Source organism: Cavia porcellus, unplaced genomic scaffold, assembly GCF_034190915.1.
Source record: "Cavia porcellus strain 051 isolate PalLab524CR breed Dunkin Hartley unplaced genomic scaffold, mCavPor4.1 scaffold_9, whole genome shotgun sequence".
Taxonomy (NCBI): domain Eukaryota; kingdom Metazoa; phylum Chordata; class Mammalia; order Rodentia; family Caviidae; genus Cavia; species Cavia porcellus.
Window position 1 is genome coordinate 60436479 of NW_026947492.1, and position 20921 is coordinate 60457399.

The 20921-nt window shown below is 39.4% G+C and overlaps 1 protein-coding gene across 5 annotated transcripts in view; it reads left to right on the forward strand.

Moving 5' to 3' along the window:
* Nucleotides 1-20921, forward strand: part of Xrra1 (X-ray radiation resistance associated 1) — a 67185-nt gene that overhangs the window by 19118 nt on the left and 27146 nt on the right. For 4 of the 5 annotated variants that reach the window (XM_063256495.1, XM_003463398.5, XM_063256498.1 and 1 more), the window contains 2 exons: nucleotides 458-555; nucleotides 5437-5570. In XM_063256495.1, coding sequence (XP_063112565.1) covers nucleotides 458-555; nucleotides 5437-5570 — 232 coding nt within the window. The remainder of the gene's footprint in view (nucleotides 1-457; nucleotides 556-5436; nucleotides 5571-20921) is intronic. The other variant, XM_063256497.1, reaches the window with a different exon arrangement.

A 20921-nucleotide genomic window follows, 5' to 3' on the forward strand; every position in this document is an offset into this window, starting at 1 on the left:
TAACCCAAAGTCCAGTTTCATGCAGAAGGGGAAAATTTGGTTACCTTTTATCTAGATAGTCTATGACCTGTCAATAGGGAAATGGATAAAGTATGGTTATACTATAGAACATAATTAAGATATTACATCTCTGTGTTTAAACATGGAATAATCTTCATGCCAGAATATTAGGGGGGAAAAGTCACAATACAATATATATAGATTGTACTAGAGATTGAACCCTGGGCCCTCACACTGAGCTATATCCCCAGTCCTTTCCTGTTTTTTAAATTTTGAGACAGGGTCTTACTAAGTTGCCCTGGCTAGACTAAAACTTATGATCCTCCTGCCTCACCCCCCAGAGTGCTGCCTTCCCACAGTGCCTGGCCTGACTCTGTAGGGATCCAGTGAATGGTCATTATGAATATCTTAAATCATTTCCGAGCTGCTGATTATTTCTTTCTCTTCCCCTGTGTAGAGACATTTCATACATTTCCAGCCTTAAAGGAGCTGGAGCTTGCATTTAATGGCATCAAAACAGTCTACGTGAAATATGGAGACTTTAAATTATTGGAAGTAAGTTGGAGGCAGGGAGTTTTGGGTGCCCATCTGTTCACCTGTAAGTAATGAGTTTGGGGTTCCCAACTGAGTGTAACTTTTGGGAAGGTACTCTGAGTCTCTGCATCCAGACTATTCATGTTTGACCCTTGGGAGGGTAGAGGCTGTGGTGGTGGTGATGGTGATGGTGGAGGTTGGGGTGCTGATGGTGACTGTAGTGGAGGGTGATGATGGTGATAGTGATTGTGGTTGCAGCTTGGTATCTATGGTCATGGTACATAATTCTGGAAAAGAAATGCAAGGGATTATTTATGTTCAAGAGTATCTATGCAAAAAAGTAAGTTTAGACAGAGTATCTTAAGAGGAAGAACTTGAGGGGAGATTTGGATCCAGTAGGGGTGGGAAGCCTTGGCAATTAAGAGCGAGGTGCAGCAGACTAAATCAGCTGAACTGAACACATTGTGGACTGTTGCCAAGACCCACAGTGGTCTGAGTGAGCTGGATCAGTCCTGGGGAGGCTGGGGTCGAGCACATCATGGGCCTAGTCCATAGCCTCCGAGATGGGGGTGGAATGAAATAGGGCTTCCATGAATTCTATAGCAAGTTCTGACATATTCACATCCACAACTGTCGCCCAAACCTTAGACTTTGCTTCTTAATTAAATTCTCACAGTCATACATTTCTTATGCATGGCCTCATACTTCCATCTGCTCTTCAACTCACATGAAGATGTTTTTGATGGCCACTTTTGACAAAGGAATAAAGCTTGTGTCACTAAGAGTCACTGTGCATTGCGGAGCGTAGAGGACAACAGGTGGAATCAGGAGTAAGGATGGGCAGCCAGCCAGACTCTCGCACTCACTAAATGATGGACTTTCCCCGACATGCTGGCCTTCAGTTCACACCTTACTGAAGAGTCCACGTATCATGAACCTTGGGATTAACCTCAAAGAGTTGGTGATTTAAATGATTTAATCTGCATACATTAAGGGGCAGCTATTCTTTGCACAAGCTTAATTTGGGCTTTTCAAAAAGATGAACCTTCCATAAGACTGAAATTTCTTTTTGAGAGAGTTAATGGCCTTTACATGCAACTCTGAAAAAGTTTTAACACCTTGAAATGGCCATCTTTTTAAAATAGATTTTTATCTTTGCATTCTGAAAGCATGCTATATTGGATATAATGGTAACTTCTCCCCATGATTTTGAGTCACATAGAAGAAACAGTGATTTGGGACAGGAATGGTCTTTAGACTTGTCCCAGAAGCAAAGCCCTTCAGAGTCCAATAAAATTAAGATAAAGTAAATTTACGATAGCTGGTGAGGTTTGGCATTATGTTTAAAAAACACTTTGTAGTAGATTTTATGCAGACAGTAGGAAATAGTCCTAGATGCCTAAGCCACACAGGGAGCGATTTCCCTGACCTTTATGCCTGAGAGCCTCTTAAGAACTTCTGTTAATTTGTTCTTTTATTTTTTTAAGACAGTAACCACTGAAATCTTCATGCTGTACATTGTGCCAAGTGTCTTGTCTTCTCCACACCAGTATTCCATACCCCTATTTTAAGTCCCATTGGCCATGGAGAAGGGACTTAGCCACAGGCCCTGACCCTACAGCTGACTAGCTTAGATTTAAGAGCTGATCATGATTGATTTTTTGGATATCCTACTTTAAGTTTGATAGCATCTGATGAAGATTATTTATCCAGGAGCCTCAGGCTTACCCAAGGGGATTTATTTACAAAAGAGAACAGAACAAAGTTAGGATGCAGAATATAAATGAGAAAAGGACATCTCTGGACCAGTCATTTTTTTGCATTTCAACTATGATTTGCAAGGGCTTCCTAAGAAAAAGGATAAACCTGTCAAATATCCTGAATTTGTAGCTCACAGTAATGAATACTCTGATGTGTAATAAAATTTGATGTGACTCAGCAGATATTGTGGCCAGGTTAGAAATCTTCTGTCCTTGTTTGTCAGAAAGGATGTCCCAGAGGAAAAGTCCAGAGTAGAATTCTTTAGGAATCAATGTAGAAAAACTGAATTGTACATGATTTCACTCTCTACTTATAGATTTGCAAACAGTTTAGCTGGAACTCTGCTTTGGCAGTCAGAAAACTTTATTTCTAGTCTTAGTTCTGCCAGTATTTTGCCATGCCTCCTAGGACAAATAACTTTCCCTCTCTGGGACTTCTAAATACTAGACCAGCTCCAAAATTCTGTGGTCTGTAATTCTAAAATTATTCATTTCTTTGAGCTGCTCTTACTTGCATGGAAAACAAATTTGGACTCAATTTTAAATGACCAAAGCAGCTAGAATAGAGGTCTATAAGCTTTTTCTGAGGAGGTCAGATAGTAAATATTTTAAACTTTGTTGTCCATATAGTTATTACCTAATAGCTCTTATAACTGTAGCTCTGCTAGTATAGAGGAAAAGTAGCCATATTTAATATAAAGACAAAGTGAGCATGGCTATCTTTCAATAAAACTTCACTTTTGATGCTAAAATTTGAATTTCACAAAATTTCCACATGTAACACATCTTGTTTCTCTAATTTTTTGAATGCAAAAACCATTCTTAGCTCATGGGTTATACAAACAGGCATTTAGGCTGGATTTGGCTTGCAGACCTTGGTTTGCCATCTACTAAGCTTGAACACGGAAGAAGCAGCTGAATATGGCTGGAACAGAGACTGAACATGGTAAAGGAGTGAGATGTGAGCTTAGAAAGGTGGCAGAAGAGAGATTGTGGAGAAACTGAAAGTAGCTTAAACTTTACGAATAACAGGGATCCATTGAAGGGTTTTAAGATAAGAAGGGGTATGGCTAGGACTGTATTTTAGGAAAATCATTCTGGCTGCTCTGTAAAGAAGGAATTGGAGGGAGAAAGATGTATGAATGATACTAAGGAGAGAGATGAAATCTGTGCATGTTGATGACTACCCGCATACAAGCATGAAGGAGAGAAATGTTTTTTACTTGTGAATATCTGAGACAGCCTTCCAGGCCTCCCTCCCCACTTTGCTCTAGGCAAATCACATTGCCCCTTGTGTGAACCCTCAAACCCTGAATTTGCTGATGGCAGCATGAACTTGGCAGTCCTTTGGTGGTTGGCACCTTTCATTGCCTCTCCAGTCTTATCAAGCTTGTTATACCATGGGCTTCAGTCATACCCAGACTCTTTGCAGCTCTTGCATTAAGCAAGGCTGCCTCCTGCTTCATGCTCGCCTTAGTGTCTCCGTTAACAATTTGGTGAATACCTGCTTGTCTCTGAGGACAACTCACACATCGCCTGCTCTGAGAAGCCTGTCCTGGCAACCCTGACCATTCTTTCGTTTGTGTTCACTGGGTCTGTGTCCAAACATCTATCTCAGCAGCATTGTTACTTAACAGACATGTGTGTATCTGCCTTTCCAAAAAGCCTAGGAGCTTCCAGAGGACAGGGACTGGAATAAATTTGATGCATGGGGTTGGTGATGATGGTGATGAGAACCAACATTAGTTAAGCATTTACTATGTACCATTTTACAGGCTTATGGTTTTTCTACATAAGAATCACTTATTTTCACTTTCTAGATGAGAAAGCCCAGGTTAAGTCATTAGCCCAAATCACACAGATAGCTATGACTTAACCTTGGGTCTTTAGAGCCCATTGGTTAATTACTAAAGCAGAGTCAGACCAAACCCAGTCCTTCTGTGGCAGAGAAGGGTTAGGAAGATTGTGTGTGTGTCTGAGTGGCTGTGTGACATGGATGAGATTCCCAAAGACTTGCTTCAAGTCCAGCTGGATCAGACACTGAAACTAATCCCATTTAACCGGCTTCAGTATATGTGTTGGTGGTGAATGCAGGGGAAGCACAGAAGAAACAGCGGAAGTAGGGAAAGAAGCCAGTTATATAGAAGAACTAAAGGGAGTGACTAGAGAGGCTCAGGAAAGCAAAAGTGGAGAAACAGAGATTGTGTGGATTCAATTTATCCAACTGCCTTTGTCTTTGCAGAAGTCTGGCCTAGTCAACTAGTATGCGTCTAGGTGGCCAGTTGAGCATGGTTAATGATGGAATGACCATTTAGGGTCACTATTCTTATAAGCCAGTTTATTTCTGCTCATTTTTTAATATAACTACTTTGTACTAGGTCCTATACTAGCTTATAAGGATATGGTATTACAGCAGCATGGTCCTTGACCTCAAAAGTTTTCTGATCTAGTGCGTACCAAACATTTTACAAACCACATCCACATAGCAGTATCCCTACTCCTCACACATAGTTTCAGCTTTCTCAGATACCTGGCAGAATTTGATAAGTACCCTGAGAGCAATTTAGGTAAAGCATCTAAAGGCAGGGGCGGAAGAGATTCCATCTGGCCAGGGAATTGAGAAAGGTTTTGAAAGAAGACATCTTACCCTTAACTGCAGCTACTTAGGAGACCAAGGCAAGAAGGTAACTTCAAGGCCATCCTGGGCAACTTAGTGAAACCTATCTCAAAAAATAAAAAAGACTGGGGGTGTAGCTTGTTTTGAAGCCCTTGGATTCAATACTCAGTATGGGGTGGAGGAGCTTTGAGGTAGCCTTTGGGAAGTGGGATTTGAATGTGTGGAAGGGCATTTCTATTTGAGTGTGAAGCACAGCAGGGAATGATACGTGGAATGAGGCAAAGAATGGGGAGGAGTCAGTTTGGCCAGCATCACAGGATAACCACATTTACTGTGGCAGCTAAGGCTGGAAAACAGGTTGGAAACTGACTCTAGTAGGACTTGAATGTTAATCCAGAGAGAGTTTTCTCCTGTGAGAGCTTTCTAGAAAGTCGGGGAGAAATGTAGCTAGTCTCTACCTCATGGAGAAACATCCTAGTCATATATAGTGCTTCCGTTCTTTCATCTGTTTTCTTCCCCTGGTAGTTCTTGGATCTCTCCTTCAACACCCTGACTGCAGAGGCCATCTCTGACCTGGGGATTCTGCCACACCTCCGTGTCCTGCTCCTCACAGGCAATGGACTCACATCTCTGCCACCCAATTTGGCTGTCACAGAACAGTAAGTTATAAATCCTCAAGTCTCTCCTATATGTTCCCTTGGGAGCCTTTGGGTACAAGTATCCAACGATTAAGGCAAGAAGATCACAATTTCAAGGTCGTAATCCAGAACAGCTTTGAAACTATCATAAAGGCAGGCCATGAGGGCTCAAAGCAGGGAATGCAACTACTGAAGCTCCCTAGAAAGGCCTCAGATAGGTTCCCCCACTTTCCTGTGTGCTGTTAAGTGAAGACCAGATGTTTGGAAAGCTGCTTTCCCCCACCTTGGATTGGTCATTTGAAGTTGTAGATACTGCTCTCGCCAGATGATTCCTCTCCATGATCCCTCTGCTCCAGCTCAGTAAGTCTGTTTTCTGGTTTTAAAGTAAGTTATATATATATATATATATATATATATATATATATATATATACACACACACACACACACACACACACACAGAGACCCTTTTCCCATCCTTGTTGGGGTCTGGGAAATTTATATTTGTAATTCTATGGAAACGTTATTGGAATTCTGGTGAGTTAATTCCCATCTACCATTTGCAGTGCAACCCATCGTGAGAATAAAGACATGAAAACATATTTATAGTTAGGTCCAGTCTAGATGACGGTTCATGGAACAAAGGCCATGATCCAGGTCCTAACCCAGATTTTATTAATTCATGAAGAAAAGAGTGGCTAGAGATTGAGTGGCTGTAAAAATGGTGGGAATTATGAGTATTATGAGCTGAGCTAGCTAAGAGGCCAGAAAGTAACTCTGTAATATGAAGAAAGAAGGATATGCAGGAAGACCAATCTGTATAACACAATTGAGGTAGTATTTAATGTTTAGAAGGCTGGTGCTTCTGTTCTGATGTGCAAATATTTTTTTGCTCTGGGAAGTCATATGAACTCAGTTGACAAGTCCTGAAGCTGTGTGGCTCTGCCATTCTGCTGGGCTCACCTGTTTAGAGGAAAACACTGAGACAGGAAACAGGACTATCACTTGGCTTCAAAGATTAGGCATCTGTGCTTCAGCTAGCCCTGTTTACATTGCTTAGAGCCAATTGAAGGGAAAAGGAAATAGCTTAGCCAGCGCTGTACTTATCAAGACATGGAGATAGGGCCAGGTTTAGCTAAAGTGGAGATAACTGCTCTTTACTCCAGGTGGTCCTCTACATACATCCCTGCTCTGCACCTTTGTTGAGGCCATTCCTTTTTGCCAGAACCTAACACATATGCAGTACTTACCTTATGCCAGACACTACCTCAACATTTCACATATGTTGATTCTTGTAGCCTTCACAAAAGCTCTATGAGGTAGATACCCTACTGTCCTGTTATTATCCCTATTTTTTTTAGATGAGGAAATTAAAGCACAGACAATTAAACAACTTCTGTAGAGTTACAAAGCCAGGACTTGAGTGGCAGAGCCAGGACTTGCTTGAACAAGTTCGTCTGACACCAGAAACCACACTTATGAGCATCAATCATTTTAGGAATATACATATTCCAGGGCCTAGCTCCGCCTTTATTTCCTGCTGCCCCCACCAGAAGCATTTTCTTTTCCCCCCAGGCCCTTTCCTTTCTTCTCTAAACATCAGGTGAATTTAATGTTTCCCACTTAGCATATTCTGTTACATCTTATGGCTCATAAACACGTATCTTTATAGTAGGTAGAGGGATGGATGTTATATATAGCTCTCCACAGTAGATTACAAGCTCCTTCACAGCAGAGAGCTCTGATCTGCAGCTCTTACTGGAAGATGAGGATGCAGTGTTTTGCACACAGTACCTGGTCAGTAAATGCTAGCTAACTTAGAGATAGTGATGGTAAAAATCATGGTGATGATGTGCATTGCCATGATAGAAGAAATGATAAGAAGTGACCATGAAGATGGTGGTTCATTAGTTGTTTGAGGGGTTTGGGATTATAGTAGTGATTATTACATCCAGGATTTATTTAGTTAGGGTTCTTTTGTTTCCAAGTAACACAAGTCCAATTCAAACTGCCTTAAATAAAAAGAAAATTTGTTAGCTACTAGTTATGAAGTCCTAAAGTAATTCATTGAGCTGGATATAGGTACACAGGATATTGTCAGTCCTGTGTGTCCATCTCTATTTCTTGGTCACATGTGCAACAACTACTTCTTCTTTTTCTTCTTCCTCTTCTTTTGAAGTACTAGGGATTGAACCCAAGACCTCTTCACTGAAGCACATGCCCAGTACTTTTTTTTTTCAATTTGAGACAGCTTTTCAGTAAATTGTAGTGGTGGGATTTGAACTTGCAATTCTCCTGTCTCAGCTTCCCAGATTGTTGGGATTATAGGCATATCACACTCATTTGCCCTCTCATACAAGTGCAGACATCTTTAGTTTTGTGTGTGTGTGTGTGTGTGTGTGTGTGTGTGTGTTGGCCTTGTTCTTGGGAAGACTTTCTCCAGGATGAAACATTAATAAGTCAGAATTTAAATTGGGAATACAAAAAATACTCAAGGTACAGTATTGTAAGTGCATGGGATTCCTTTATTCTTAGTGGGAAGAGATAATAATTAGTATTTTATTATGGAAATTTTCAAATTTCCACATAAGAGTTAATAGTTAAGTGAACTTCCATGTACCTATCATCCAGTGATTATCACCTGACAATTACAAGGCAATAGTCAATCCTATTTTATCTATGCCCCCATCACACCCTACTCTAGATTATTCTTAAGAAAAATATCAGATGAATCCAGGTACAAGCAAATCAGCAGATTCATATAATTTCATCTATTAACATTTCATTGCATACTTCAAAAAAGATAAGGGCTCTTTTGGAAAATCCCACGAAGTGAAACTTTATTCTACCTAAAGCATCAACAATAGTAGACAGAGGTAGTTAGTTACAAAAGTATTAGAAAGGCTAGAAGAGAAAATGGAGAATGGAAAAAGAATGAAAAGGAAGGATTGATCCCCAGCGATCAGAAGGTGCCAGCACTGCTAGACTGGAGCCAACTCTAAATGTGCTGCTGTGCTTTTAGAGAGGTTATCACTGTGATTGATCTGCTGAAGATCCACGCTTTAACTTCTACCACCATTGTCACCACAGTACTGCGCGGTTGCTGCTCCCAGAAAGTGAGTGTGGGAGGTGTAATTAACCTTCCATCATGCATAGCAGAGCAGAGGAGGAAGGAGCAAAGGCTGAGAACGCTAGGCAGATGACTGCCACCATCCACTCCCAGGATCCTCAACATCTCTCCTTTTCTCAGTATTTAATTTCTATTTAACAATAGCAACCACAGCATTCTTCCACCCAGCATGAGAGAACTTCTTCACCTGCCTCGAAAAATGGGTGAGACCATTCTATTCTATGGACAGTTACTCTATCCATCTTGGGATGATATTATTTTTCTTCTAACTAAATTTATGGATATTTTATAGTCTAAAAACTAAGTTGTGAAAGAGTAAATAAGACCCAAAATGTACAATAGATTTTGTGAAAGTGAAAGGGCAAGAACAATTGGGATGAAGGAAAGGAAAAAGAATGAAGGAAAAAGATTATATATATACAAGGTAGATAATCATACTACTAATCTCTGTTAGTTCACCAAAAGAATGGTTTTCGTGCTTTTGTGTCCCATCATTTGTTTCACACTTACATTTTGTAATCTGAGCAACTGCTTTGAAGATAACAACACGCAATATAGTAACCATTGTTAATCTTCTATTATGTTGATTTGAATTTCTATATCATTGTTTTTAGTCTTTTTGTTTTGTTTTGTTTTAAAATTAGAATTTAAAAAAACTAAGTTGTAGGGCTAGAGATGTGCCTCAGTAATAGTGTTTGTAGTGTTTGCCTAGAATGTACTACAAGGCCATGGGTTCAATCCTCAACCTTGTAAAAACAAAAATCATAAATTATAAAGTCACTTATATGCACTGTATGTATTCTTATGCAGTGTTGTAGTCAGGGTTTTCAAGGAAAACAATTTAATACAGGACACATAATTTAGAGAATTAGTTTACAATTGTTATCCAAAGAGTCAAACACATAAAGTGTAGGAAATCTGTCCACACACTGAAGACCCCAGAACATCCAGGTGAGGACCTGGATCCCATGGCAGTGTCTTGCATGAGTCCAGCTGAAGACCTATAGCTTTTGACAATGTCTTATGCAAATTTGTTTCATGAATCTGCTCTGGGAAGGCCCAAAGGTCAGAAGTAGAAGCTAGAAAGTCTATGCCAGTGGGATAAGGATCTGTGCCACTGGTTTGAGGCTTCTGCACTGGAGAACTTTGAGGAAGTGACACTCAAAGTAAGGACCAGGGCTCCCCTAAAAAATACCACAGCCATCCTCAGCGATAATGAGGTACTGAGCCCCTCTGATGATGAGGACAGCTGAGTTCATATTGGGAAGCCAGCGTGACAAGCTTCTTCTGGAAATGGAACAGTACACAATCTTCCCTTCTGGAGCCAGGAACCAGTAATGTAAAGACCAGAGCTCCCCCAGAGTGAACTGCAGCCATTCTCAGTAACAACAAGGTCCTGAGCTCCTCAGACAATGAAAACAGCCAAATTCATATCAGGAAAGAAGTCCAACAAGTTCCTCCAGGAGAACCAACACCACGGAGAACCAAAAACATTACATCTTCCTCTTAAGTTCTCCTTTTCAACAATCCTCAGGTGTACCATCCACACTTAGCACCATGCTGATTCAGTTCAGCTGGTATTACAAGTTGACCACCAATTATCAGTTCACCATGTACACACATACAAACATACATAATTAAGAAAGAAAATACATATAAAGATTCTCATAGTTACTAAAACCATTTTCTTAGTTGATCAGGAAGCCATAATGAACTTTTATAAATCCTTCTGTCACTTATTTATTGTGCCTTTGCCTTCATACAGCATCTCAGAGTTCACTAGTGTGGAATCCTAAACCTTCACTCTTGAAGGGTCTGAGTCTTCAAAAGTCCTGTTTTCATTTGAGTTGTTAAGGTTTGTTAGAAAATTTTACAAGGACGTGGAATTTCTAAGAGGAGCACCAGATAATAATTCCTTGGATTCCAAAGATATTCTTGGTTATCCTCAAGGTATAGCAAACATTATATTCATTTACAATAATCAGTATCAATTGCCCAGAGAATAAAGTAAACCTCTCTTCACTTATGGATCAGTGAGATTAGAAACCCAAAAGGCCAATAGCAATCTCAGTTTTTAGTTCCATGGAACTCTTCTTGTGAACCCTGGGAACTCGTCCCTTGCAAACTAAAACCTCTAAATCAAGAAGCTCCCAAAGTTGCAGAAATGAGAAACAAAAGTTTTACAAGTGAATTAGAGATATCATTGTCAGAGGAGCTACTTTCATTTCAGTCTGTTAATTACTTGACCCTCATGTTATGGTTATGAGAAAAAGTGTAGCAGTGTTGGTTGCTGGTTTATGTGGTGCCCCATGCTGTTATGTCAGGGGCCCAACTATACATGCTTGACATAATAAATGAAGACACCAGAGAATTCTGGGAAAATGGTAGAATGGGAAGCACCAAGAATCTGTCTCCTAGCTGGATGTGGTGGCGCACTCCTGTAATCCCAGAACTCAGGAGGCTGAAGCAGGAGGATCATTGCAAGTTTGAGATCAGCCTGGAGTACAAAGTGAGCCTGAAGCCAACCTGAACTGCATAGCGGGACCTTGTCTCAAAAAGACAAAGAAAAAAAAGTCTGTCTCTGCCTAGACAACATAGAGATCTTGGACTGCAAACTGTAGATAATTCCAGTGAAAATTCTTAGCCTAGTGGCAACTACCTTTTCCCCCACCCCAACCTCGTTTCACGGTGCAGCTTGCAGGGGCAAGAGTGGGCAGGAAAGTCTTTGTTCTCCAAATGTTCTGATCACTGATCTCTACTACTGATTTTGACATGTAGATAGAGATAGGAAATCATTGTTTCACACAGACAACCCCTTTAAATTCTTCCCCCTCCAGCTGAAGACACTACTAACGAATTTAAAGGACTATTACTTTTTTTTCTACCCATTAATTTGTCTTTTTTTTCCTATTTTAGGGGTCACACATTATAGTCTAAGATGTTCATAAGCAATCACATGAATGAAATTAAAAGGCCACTAGGAAAGACACAGGCTTACAAAGCCTTGAGAAGACTTTAGTCTTCAGAATGATCCTTCACACAGAGACAGCCTGCAATATCAAAAACAAAATCCAGGTGGGGTGGCACATGCCTATGATTCCAGCATTCTGGGCAACTGAGACAGGAAGATCACAAGTTTAAGCCCAGCCTGAGCAACTTAGCAAGATTCTATAAAACCTGAAAAGAGCTGGGGATGTAAATCAGTACAAATGCCCTGAGTTTAATCCTCAGTACTGAACAACACAGTGAACTTTGGTGAATGGGGACATATGACATCCAAAGTTACCAAATCAATAGATTCAAATACCCACTTTCAACAGAAAAAAATCACAAACCGTAGGAGGAAATAAGAAAGTATAGACCGTTCAAAGGAAAAAATAAGCCAGCAGAAATTGCCCCTCAGAAAGGTCAGAAGGAGGACCTAAAGTTTTTAAAACAACTGTCCAGTGAAGTAACAGAAAATAGGAAGACAATCAGGAAGATGACATACAGTCAAGATGGAAATTATAGCAAGGTAATAAAAAATTTAAAAGAAACTGAAAAGTTCTAAAGCTGAAAATTATAACTGAAATGAAGACTTCACTGGAGGGATTCAAAGGCAGACTAGAGCAAACAGAAGAATCAGTGAACTTGAAGACAGGATAATTAAATTTGAGGAATAAAAAAATTGATGTGCACAGAGCCTAAGGGACATGTAGAACACTGTCAAGCAGTAACTTACTTACTATGGAGGTTCCAGAAGAGAAGGAGAGAGAAGAATGGACAGAGAGATTTGAAGAAATAATGGCCAAAACTTCTCAAGTTTAAATGAATATAAAATCCAGAAAGCTCATTGAATTGCAAGTAGGATGAACTCAAAGATACCCAAGTAGAAACACATTATAATCAAATTATAGAAAGACAGAGAAAATATTGAAAGCAATGCAACAGAAGCAACTTGTCATATACAAGGGATCCTTCATAAGGATCAACAGACTTCTCACCAGAAATTTTGAAGACCAAAAGGCAGTGACTGATAAATTCTAAGTGCTAGAGGGAGGAGGACTGTCAAAGAAGAGCCCTATGTCCAGCAGAACTGCCCTTCAGTAATAAGGGAGAAATTAAAACATTCCCAGACAAACAAAAGCTCGAGGAATGAAACAAAAGCTAAAGGAATTCTTTCTTTTCTTTTTCTTTCTTTCTTTCTTTCTTTCTTTCTTTCTTTCTTTCTTTCTTTTTTTTTTTTTTTTTTTTTTTTTTTTTTTGTCTTTTTGAGACAGGATCTTGCTACGCAGCTCAGGCTGGCCTTCAGTCACTTTGTAGGCCAGGCTGGTCTTGAACTTACAACTATCTTCCTGCTTCAGCCTAACGTTCGTTTTTGTTTTGTTTGTATTTTGGTACCGGGACTCAAACTGAGAACCTTGCACTTGCCAGATAGGCACTTATGCTACTGAGCTATATCCCTTGCCCAGAATTCATTATCTTTAAATCTACCTGCAGGAAATATTAAAGGGAGTCCTACAGATTGAAATACAAGGACACAAGACTCCAACTTTGAGATAGAAAAGGAAATAAAAATGTCAGTAAAGGTAAATGCAGGAACAATTACAAAAACTAGTATTGTAACAACAGTTTGTAGTTCCACTTGTAGAATATTGTGGGCAGAGGAAGCAAATCAGTATTCCAAAACTATGTACAGTTATTTCAGTAAGAAAGAAATAATATTATTTTTAGAAGGAAAGTATCCATTGCAGTCTACTTGATACTATTTTGCTACTTTGTTTCCCAGAAAGGGCAGGTAAAAGAGCTCAATATTGATATCTGCTGTTGGCTGGTTTGATTCTCAGCAGGTGTGATAACTAGACTTACTTTGGAGGAGATGTGTATCCTCATCTCAAGGCCATTTTGCAATCACCAGAATATCTAGAGGAAACTTCCAGCTGACATTTATGGAACAGGTACCTTGTCTACCTGATCACTAAATCACCTCTGCAGGAGATTACTCATAGGTAATCTTCATATTCAATCCATTCATGCATTTTTTTCACCAGAGCTTCTTGTTAGCACTTTTAAATTCTTTTTTTTCCAAGCTTTGACTACTCAGCTACACCATTAAACCACTATTCATGCATTAGCGTAGGTCTTTACTTACAGCTTTCTCTCCAACCAAATGAATGAACAATCTGATATAATGCTCTAAATTCTGCCTAGAAAGACTTCTCTCATTCTATCTTTCAGGCTTCTTCTATATGGGGCTTATAATACTGTAATAGTTGATGTCAGCATTTATGCAAAATAATTTGGGAACCCAACTGGAAGTGGGTGTCCTTTATTACTTGTTTATATAAACAAGTAATAAAGGAAGACAAGTAATAAAGGAAGAAGGTGACCACAGGACCTTACTTGTGAGTCGCTGGAGAGGCAGCAGTGTGGCAAGAGTAGGCATCCTAGGAACCTGAGTCATATATTCCTGCAACTTTTCTAGACTTGTTGGAGACTGATCTCAAATATTGTGTTCTCCAGACTCAGAAAGAAAAATAGCACATGGTCTCATATGTGATATCTAAAGACATTGCTTGCATTCAAGTTGAAAACAGGATAAAATACAGGCTAGGGGATTAGAACAGAAAGGTTGGGAAAAGGTGCATCAATAGGTACTAAACTCTAAGTGTGTAGGAGAACTAACTTCTGGTGTTTTATTATATTCTATAGTAGAGTGAACATAGGTAACAATTATATGCTACGTATGTCAAAAAGCTTGAAAGGATTTTGAATGCTTTCATCACAAAGAAATGATAAATTTTTGAGGAGTTAGATATGCTTATCCTGATTTGGGCATTATGCCCAAATATGTATGTATGTATATATATATATATATATATATATATATATATATATATATCATATGATATTGCATAAGTATGTATAACTATTACATATCAACTGAGCAAATGAAAATATTTCTTTCACTTGATGAGACAGTTCTGTTGCACATTAAGTTCAGGATAAGTGACGGATGACATGGTCACTTAGTGTTCTGTGGCCTGGTGTTCAGTCTCTACTATCATGTAGTAGTGAACCAGAAACTATTTTTCAAGATAGAAAATAATTAGAATAGAGCATAATTTTACAAAAACTGATTTCTGCTATTAGTATTTATAAAAGGTTGTATTCGTATTATGACTTTGTCATTTGCCATCCAAATAAGAACATATTTGAAAGAGGAAAAAAAGACAATAGTTATTTGGAGATAACAGGTAAAAATGCAAACTGTCCCTGAGAAGCAGAATATATGGAAACACTTTTTGTATAGCACACCCGTTTGCCATAGACCTTTAGAATCCAGTCAGATCTGGTGAGGGATAATTCCAATGAAAGAGCAACTTGAACTGCAGTCCAGACCTACTATAGAACCTTCTCTTGCTCTTGGCCTCACTAAAAACTGATAACCTTATGAGATATTTAGTAAATGAGTCAGAATAGCACAGATATTTTCGTGCAGCTTTTGAAATTCAAAAGGCTAATAAGCTCTGTGCTTTTTCTTAGTAACAAGTAATACATATATTGGGATTGTGTCTTTCACATGAGAGCTATGTCTTTACATGCTCCACATATCTGGACTCAAGCAAGATGGCAGGACCCTGAATTTTTGTGGATTTTACCTCTATCCCATGGCACATATGTATCTTTCTAAGGCATCTAGGGTAAGTGAGACTTTTCCTGATGACCAGATCCAATCAGTATGATATTCTGTAGTTTATCAAAATAATCAAGTTTCCTATGTAATAGATTATTGTAGGGCTCAAGAGCTGATGCACCCCTGAGGGAACAAAGGGGTACTATTGTCCCTGCCTGGTGAATGTAGACTGTTTCTAGTAGTTCTTGTTAACTGATAAACATTTGACAGGTTCTTAGATGTATCCCAAGTACCTAGAACTATGTTGATTTGCTACAGTACAAAGATTTTGTATCTATGGCAATAGCAAAAATGGGATGATTCAGCTTATTGGAATCTACATTCTTTAAGACCTGTCTTCTGCACAAGTCATATAAACAAGTAATAAAGAACAGAACTATTGTAGGAATCATTAACTTTCCATCTTTCTGAACTTTAGTGCTGGTATTCCTCTTGGCAGCTACTTTAGAGATACAGTATTACTTTTTGTTTGAGGAAGACATTTTTCTTGGGTTTCAATTTGACACTTTCTACTTAAGAGCCTTCACTTTGTTAATGAGTAAAGGAATGTGAATATTCTGTCAGGTGCATGGTGTATCTTAATTATACATTCAGGAGCTAGGGAGATAGCTACAATGTAGACTTATGGTTTGAGTCTGTTTTGCCTGATCTTTATGATCCCCTACTTTGAGGGATGGGCTACTTATAAAGAATGATCACACTGAGATATTTATAAATAAATGGATGCAACTTGAGACCATACTCACAAGCAAAATAAATCAAATTCACATGTATAAATACCGTATAAGAAATGGTAAGAGTACATAAGAGTTTATGGTAATCATGATTCCCCATTACATTGCTTTGAAGCCTTATAATGTTTGCATTCATTAGTTGGAATGGTTTTATCCTGGCTTGTTTGATTTTATTATCTGTGATAGTATAAACAGCTATTTTGAAGAAAACAAGACATTATAATAGCCAGTGCTGATTCAATATCATCTTACTCGGAAGCCCTACCATGCTTTTGTTCTTCTGTTTCCATTGGTCTATCATATTGTATCTTATTGGATATTATTATGTGTGATAGTATAAACAAATTTTTTATGGAAAATGAGATAATATAGTAGCCATTGTTCATTCTCTGTTATTTGGTTCAGAATGCCCTGTAATGCTTTCATTCTCTTGAATGGTTTTATACTATTTTGTTATGTTTGATATTACTGTATATGAAGTTATGCTCAACTATTTCAAAGAAAAAGACATTATGATAGTTACTGTTAATTACGGGTTGTCTTATGGTGAAATACTGTGTTGCCTACATTATTCTGATCTGATCTGCTTTGTTATGTCCTCTTTTGTCTTAATCTCTTTAAAATAAAAATAAATAATATATATATATATGAGAGAGAGAGAGCCTGGGTTTTCCAGTTTTTACTTAGGGAAGAGTTGGCACACGTTACTTAGTCTGCAATCCCATAAACCTTTCCATTTATTTTGGCTCAGTGCCTAGAAGCACTTAGTATGGAATTGGTTTAAGCTAAATCCCTGACTATTTTCTGGACTACTCTGATGATACGTATTTGGGCTACAGTTTTGCAAGAGGACCAGTATTCTCCCAACTCTTCTTCTCTGTTCACTCTAAGACAGTTTTTTCCTCCCGTGGGATGAAAGGGATGGATTTAATTCTGGTTTGTGCTGTCCTGAGGGTGTAGTCCTTAAGGCCCCAGATTTGTGGAGAGGATCTCTGATCAGACGCCCTTCTCTGTGCTCTAGGCTCTGATTCTTTAGCCTTGTGAATTCAATTTCTGTAAGTTCAGCAAATGCCCTTGGGGCTAACCTTGGCTTCTGTACCGATTTTCTCTGTGGGTTTTTAGATTCAGCATGATTCTTCCTTACTATCTTCATATCTCTTGTACAATTTAAAATAATGAATCTTTTTTTCTTTTTATATTTTATTCATTATTCTGGTTGTTTGCAGTAGAAAGCCTTATTACATAAAGTAAGGGAACTCTCCAACACCCTACACTTGTATTATCTTTTATATCCGAGGGGTGAATAAATGTACCCCTGCCTGCACCAGAGTATCAATCAAATCGTTGTGCTTTGAAAGCTATAGAGCTCCAGACAAGTACCACTGTCATTAATGTTTTCCAGGCTATCTGTCTACATTCAATATGCTCTATGGATTCCTATTCTACCAGCCTTTTAAATGTTAGTGCTCTCCTGTTTTCCACCATTATTCTACTTTTCAAAAATATTTTTTCTTGGTGGTCTTATCCTTTCTTAAGTGTTTAGGTTGTTTTGCTACCTGTCTTCTGAGCTCTCAGCTCATAATGCCTCAACATACCAAATTCATCACACACATCCCTCTGTCAAAATCTCCTTCTTTCTCTTCTTCCCTGGCCTTGGCACCTGGCACTGCTGTCCACCTGCTGTGTGACTGTCCAGGCTGGAAAGCTGGGAGCCACATAAACTGCCTCTCTCACTCCACACATGCATTGTCCAAGATGCTGTGAACTGAACTTCTTCAGTGTTTCTGGAACCTGCTTATTTCTGTCATCCTCTTGTTTGGTCTCAGTTTCTAGTTTTTGGCTTCCCAATCCTTCGTCCTTAACCACCAGCCAGAGAGATCTTTCTGAATTGCACATGTGACTATCGCTTCCCTGCCTCATCTCCTTCAGCAGCTTCCCAGTGTTCTAAAGATAAACCAGTGAGACTGCTCACAATGCTTTCCATGGTCCAACTCTAGCTTCTTTCCCATCTTGCTTTCTCTTGGGGTTTTTCCATTCCATGATGTGCCTCTTCTCCTCTGACCTGTTTGCATCTCTACTTCTGGGCTGTTATCTGGTCTGGGTGAGTTGGGAGAATGACACTTGACCTACCTCATCTTTAGATTGTTCTGCTGCTTGTTTTGAGCTGCCACCTGCTACTTTGGCTTTTCCATGAGCCTGTTCCCTTTCTGTCAGGGACCCCAAATGTCGGTGTTCTCAGACAGCAGCACAGAGCAGAGGGGAATTATTACTCCTTTCTTCTATTCAGTATTCCTACTAATGCCTAAAAGAGCACTACTTTTTTTTTACCACCCATGTAATAAATCCTCTTTTACACAAGTAGTCTGGAAGGCATGTCTTCCTCATCCTGTGTGTGTTTAGTGTGTTTTCTGTGTCTTAACACAGAAGCTGACTGACATTTGAACCAACATAAAAATTTGCAAAATTTCATCTTGGTTGCAATAACAATTAGTGTAGTCTACTGAGCAATATTTTTGGCCCAAGTCAAAGTCTTCCAAGGTAAAGTCAAAGAAACTTCCTTTTAGCATATAGATAAAGAGCTTGGCCTTGAGATAGGTGATGCGAACTAGAGGTCACACAGAGCAAGCAAAGCATTAGCAGCAGCAGCAGCTGCACTACAGCCAGAGCCAGAGCCAGAGCCAGAGCTCAAGATCCCTGCTTGCCAATCCCATGCTTCTTAAATGACACACAAATTTCCAGTGCTGAATCCAAACGCTGGGCATACTCTTAGCTCCTAAAAACATTAAATTAGACCTATCATGATTTTACTGAGAGAAGGGATAATAAAAACAGTACCACTCTGAACAGCTGGAAACTTCAGCCCATCAACCCTTCATGGATTCTGCTGCTTTAAAAAGCTCTTTCAAGACTCTGAGAAGGGCTCCATGGGAAAGTCTCTACAGCCAGTGACTGCCTTCTTATTGTCCCCTCTTTTAAAATGAAACTTTCCTATTTTATTCTTAGGGCTGAAATTTAAAAAGGCAAAGTAGCATAACTTGTCACAGAGACAAGACAAAGCCAACTTCTCTGCAGTGAAGCTTAAGGGTAACACTTTGCAGGCTTATCTCTGAGCTGTTTCATATTTCATTGGTGTAAAATAAAGATTGGTCAACTAATTATAAATCAGCAGAGCTGCTGGATACCATTCTGTTGTCACTTTAAAGCAGAACAAGAAATTTAGTGTATAAAAGTTGTCCTTTTTAAGTAGGGGTATAAAAGTCATCTGTGACTGAAATACCTCAAACCTTAGGCCTCCTGCCTTCTTTGGTGGACTGTTTTGGTCTTTGGACTTCTTGCTAGGTCCTAACCTGCTGCCATGGCTCTGAGCAATTTCATCTGCTCTATCGCGCCTTTTTTAAGTCAGAACTATCAGAGTTGTCATCTACAGAAGGCTATCAGCTTTACAGTAAGCAAAAAACAAACAAACAAACAAAAAAAAAAAAACGGGGAATTCACTTAAGAACATTGAGAAATCTCACAGCCGTGCCTTAGAGACATATCACACATTTCTCCACTCAGCTGGACTGTGTGTGTGTGTGTGTGTGTGTGTGTGTGTGTGTGTGTGTGTCTGGGTCCGATGGGAGGAAACGTGGCTGCCCGGAGCCTCTCATCATGTTCCTGATCCAGCCACAAAGAGGTGTCTTTTCTCCCTGTTCCTTCTTTCACAGCAGTTAAAAACATGATCGATTTCTTCTTAAAGGTTTAGCTCAAGCGTCACCCTTCCAGCATCCTCCCCGCGTGCTTCTGTTACAGCATCTGTCCCACTGTGTGCAGAGGGTCTGCCTCCCCCATGAGCCTATAAGCACCTTCACAGGAGGGCTGTGCCCTTTTCTTTGGGTTCTCAACTCCTGGCTACACAAATAGATGCTGAAGAGATTCATGAGTACGAGTAAAAGAATAAATGAGTGTGTACTCTGTCTGAACGCACTTGTGAAATAGTGCTGACTTCTTGTGTATGTTCTGGTACTCGTTTTTGAATGTTGCCTGGTTGAGCTCACTCTAACCCAGGCACCAGCCACCTCAGCCCCCTCCCTTTACTCCACATGGGGCTTCAAGCTAAGATTGAGAGAGGAGGTCCATGGCAATGGAAGGAGCCTGGGTTTTGGAGTCAGGTTTTTAATTTGTATTAAAGCTAAGTTTTTAATTTGAGCTCTACTACTTCTTAGCTAAGAGACTTTCTACAGGCTTGAATTTCCTGACCTGAAAAGCAGATAAATAATATGGTTCTTAGACAGCATATATAAAACTCCATAAATCACAATGCCAGGAATGCAGTAGGCTCTGAGGAGATGCTCATTACCCTTCCTCTTGTTTTATGTGTGTTTGTGGCTTATATATGCATATATATTTGTGCCTATTTTTATTTCGTGTATGTAAAGAGATGGAAATATGAAAGGAAGAATGAAAATGTGATTTGAATCATCCACCTGTGTAGTTAAACAGCATTACCTGGTCCTCATCTACCTGGGAACACAGGACTACATTAATAGTAGTACTTAAAGTACTACCACTTTTATCCAGCCCACATGTACAGTTCAAGACTTCAGCCTCTCAAATATCAATCTTGGGTATCTGGGGATCCTCAGACAGTTGGGTGCAGTGGCACACACCTGTGATCCAAGCATTCAGGAGGCTGAGCAGGAGGATCACCAGAAGTTCCAGGCCAGCCTGGGCTACAGACTGAACCTGTGTCTCAAAAAAACCAAGAAATAAAATAAAAATAAAGAGACAGCGCTACTACTTATGGACCTGTGTATCTTATGGAATCGTGTGAGAGGTAAAAAATCACTGCAG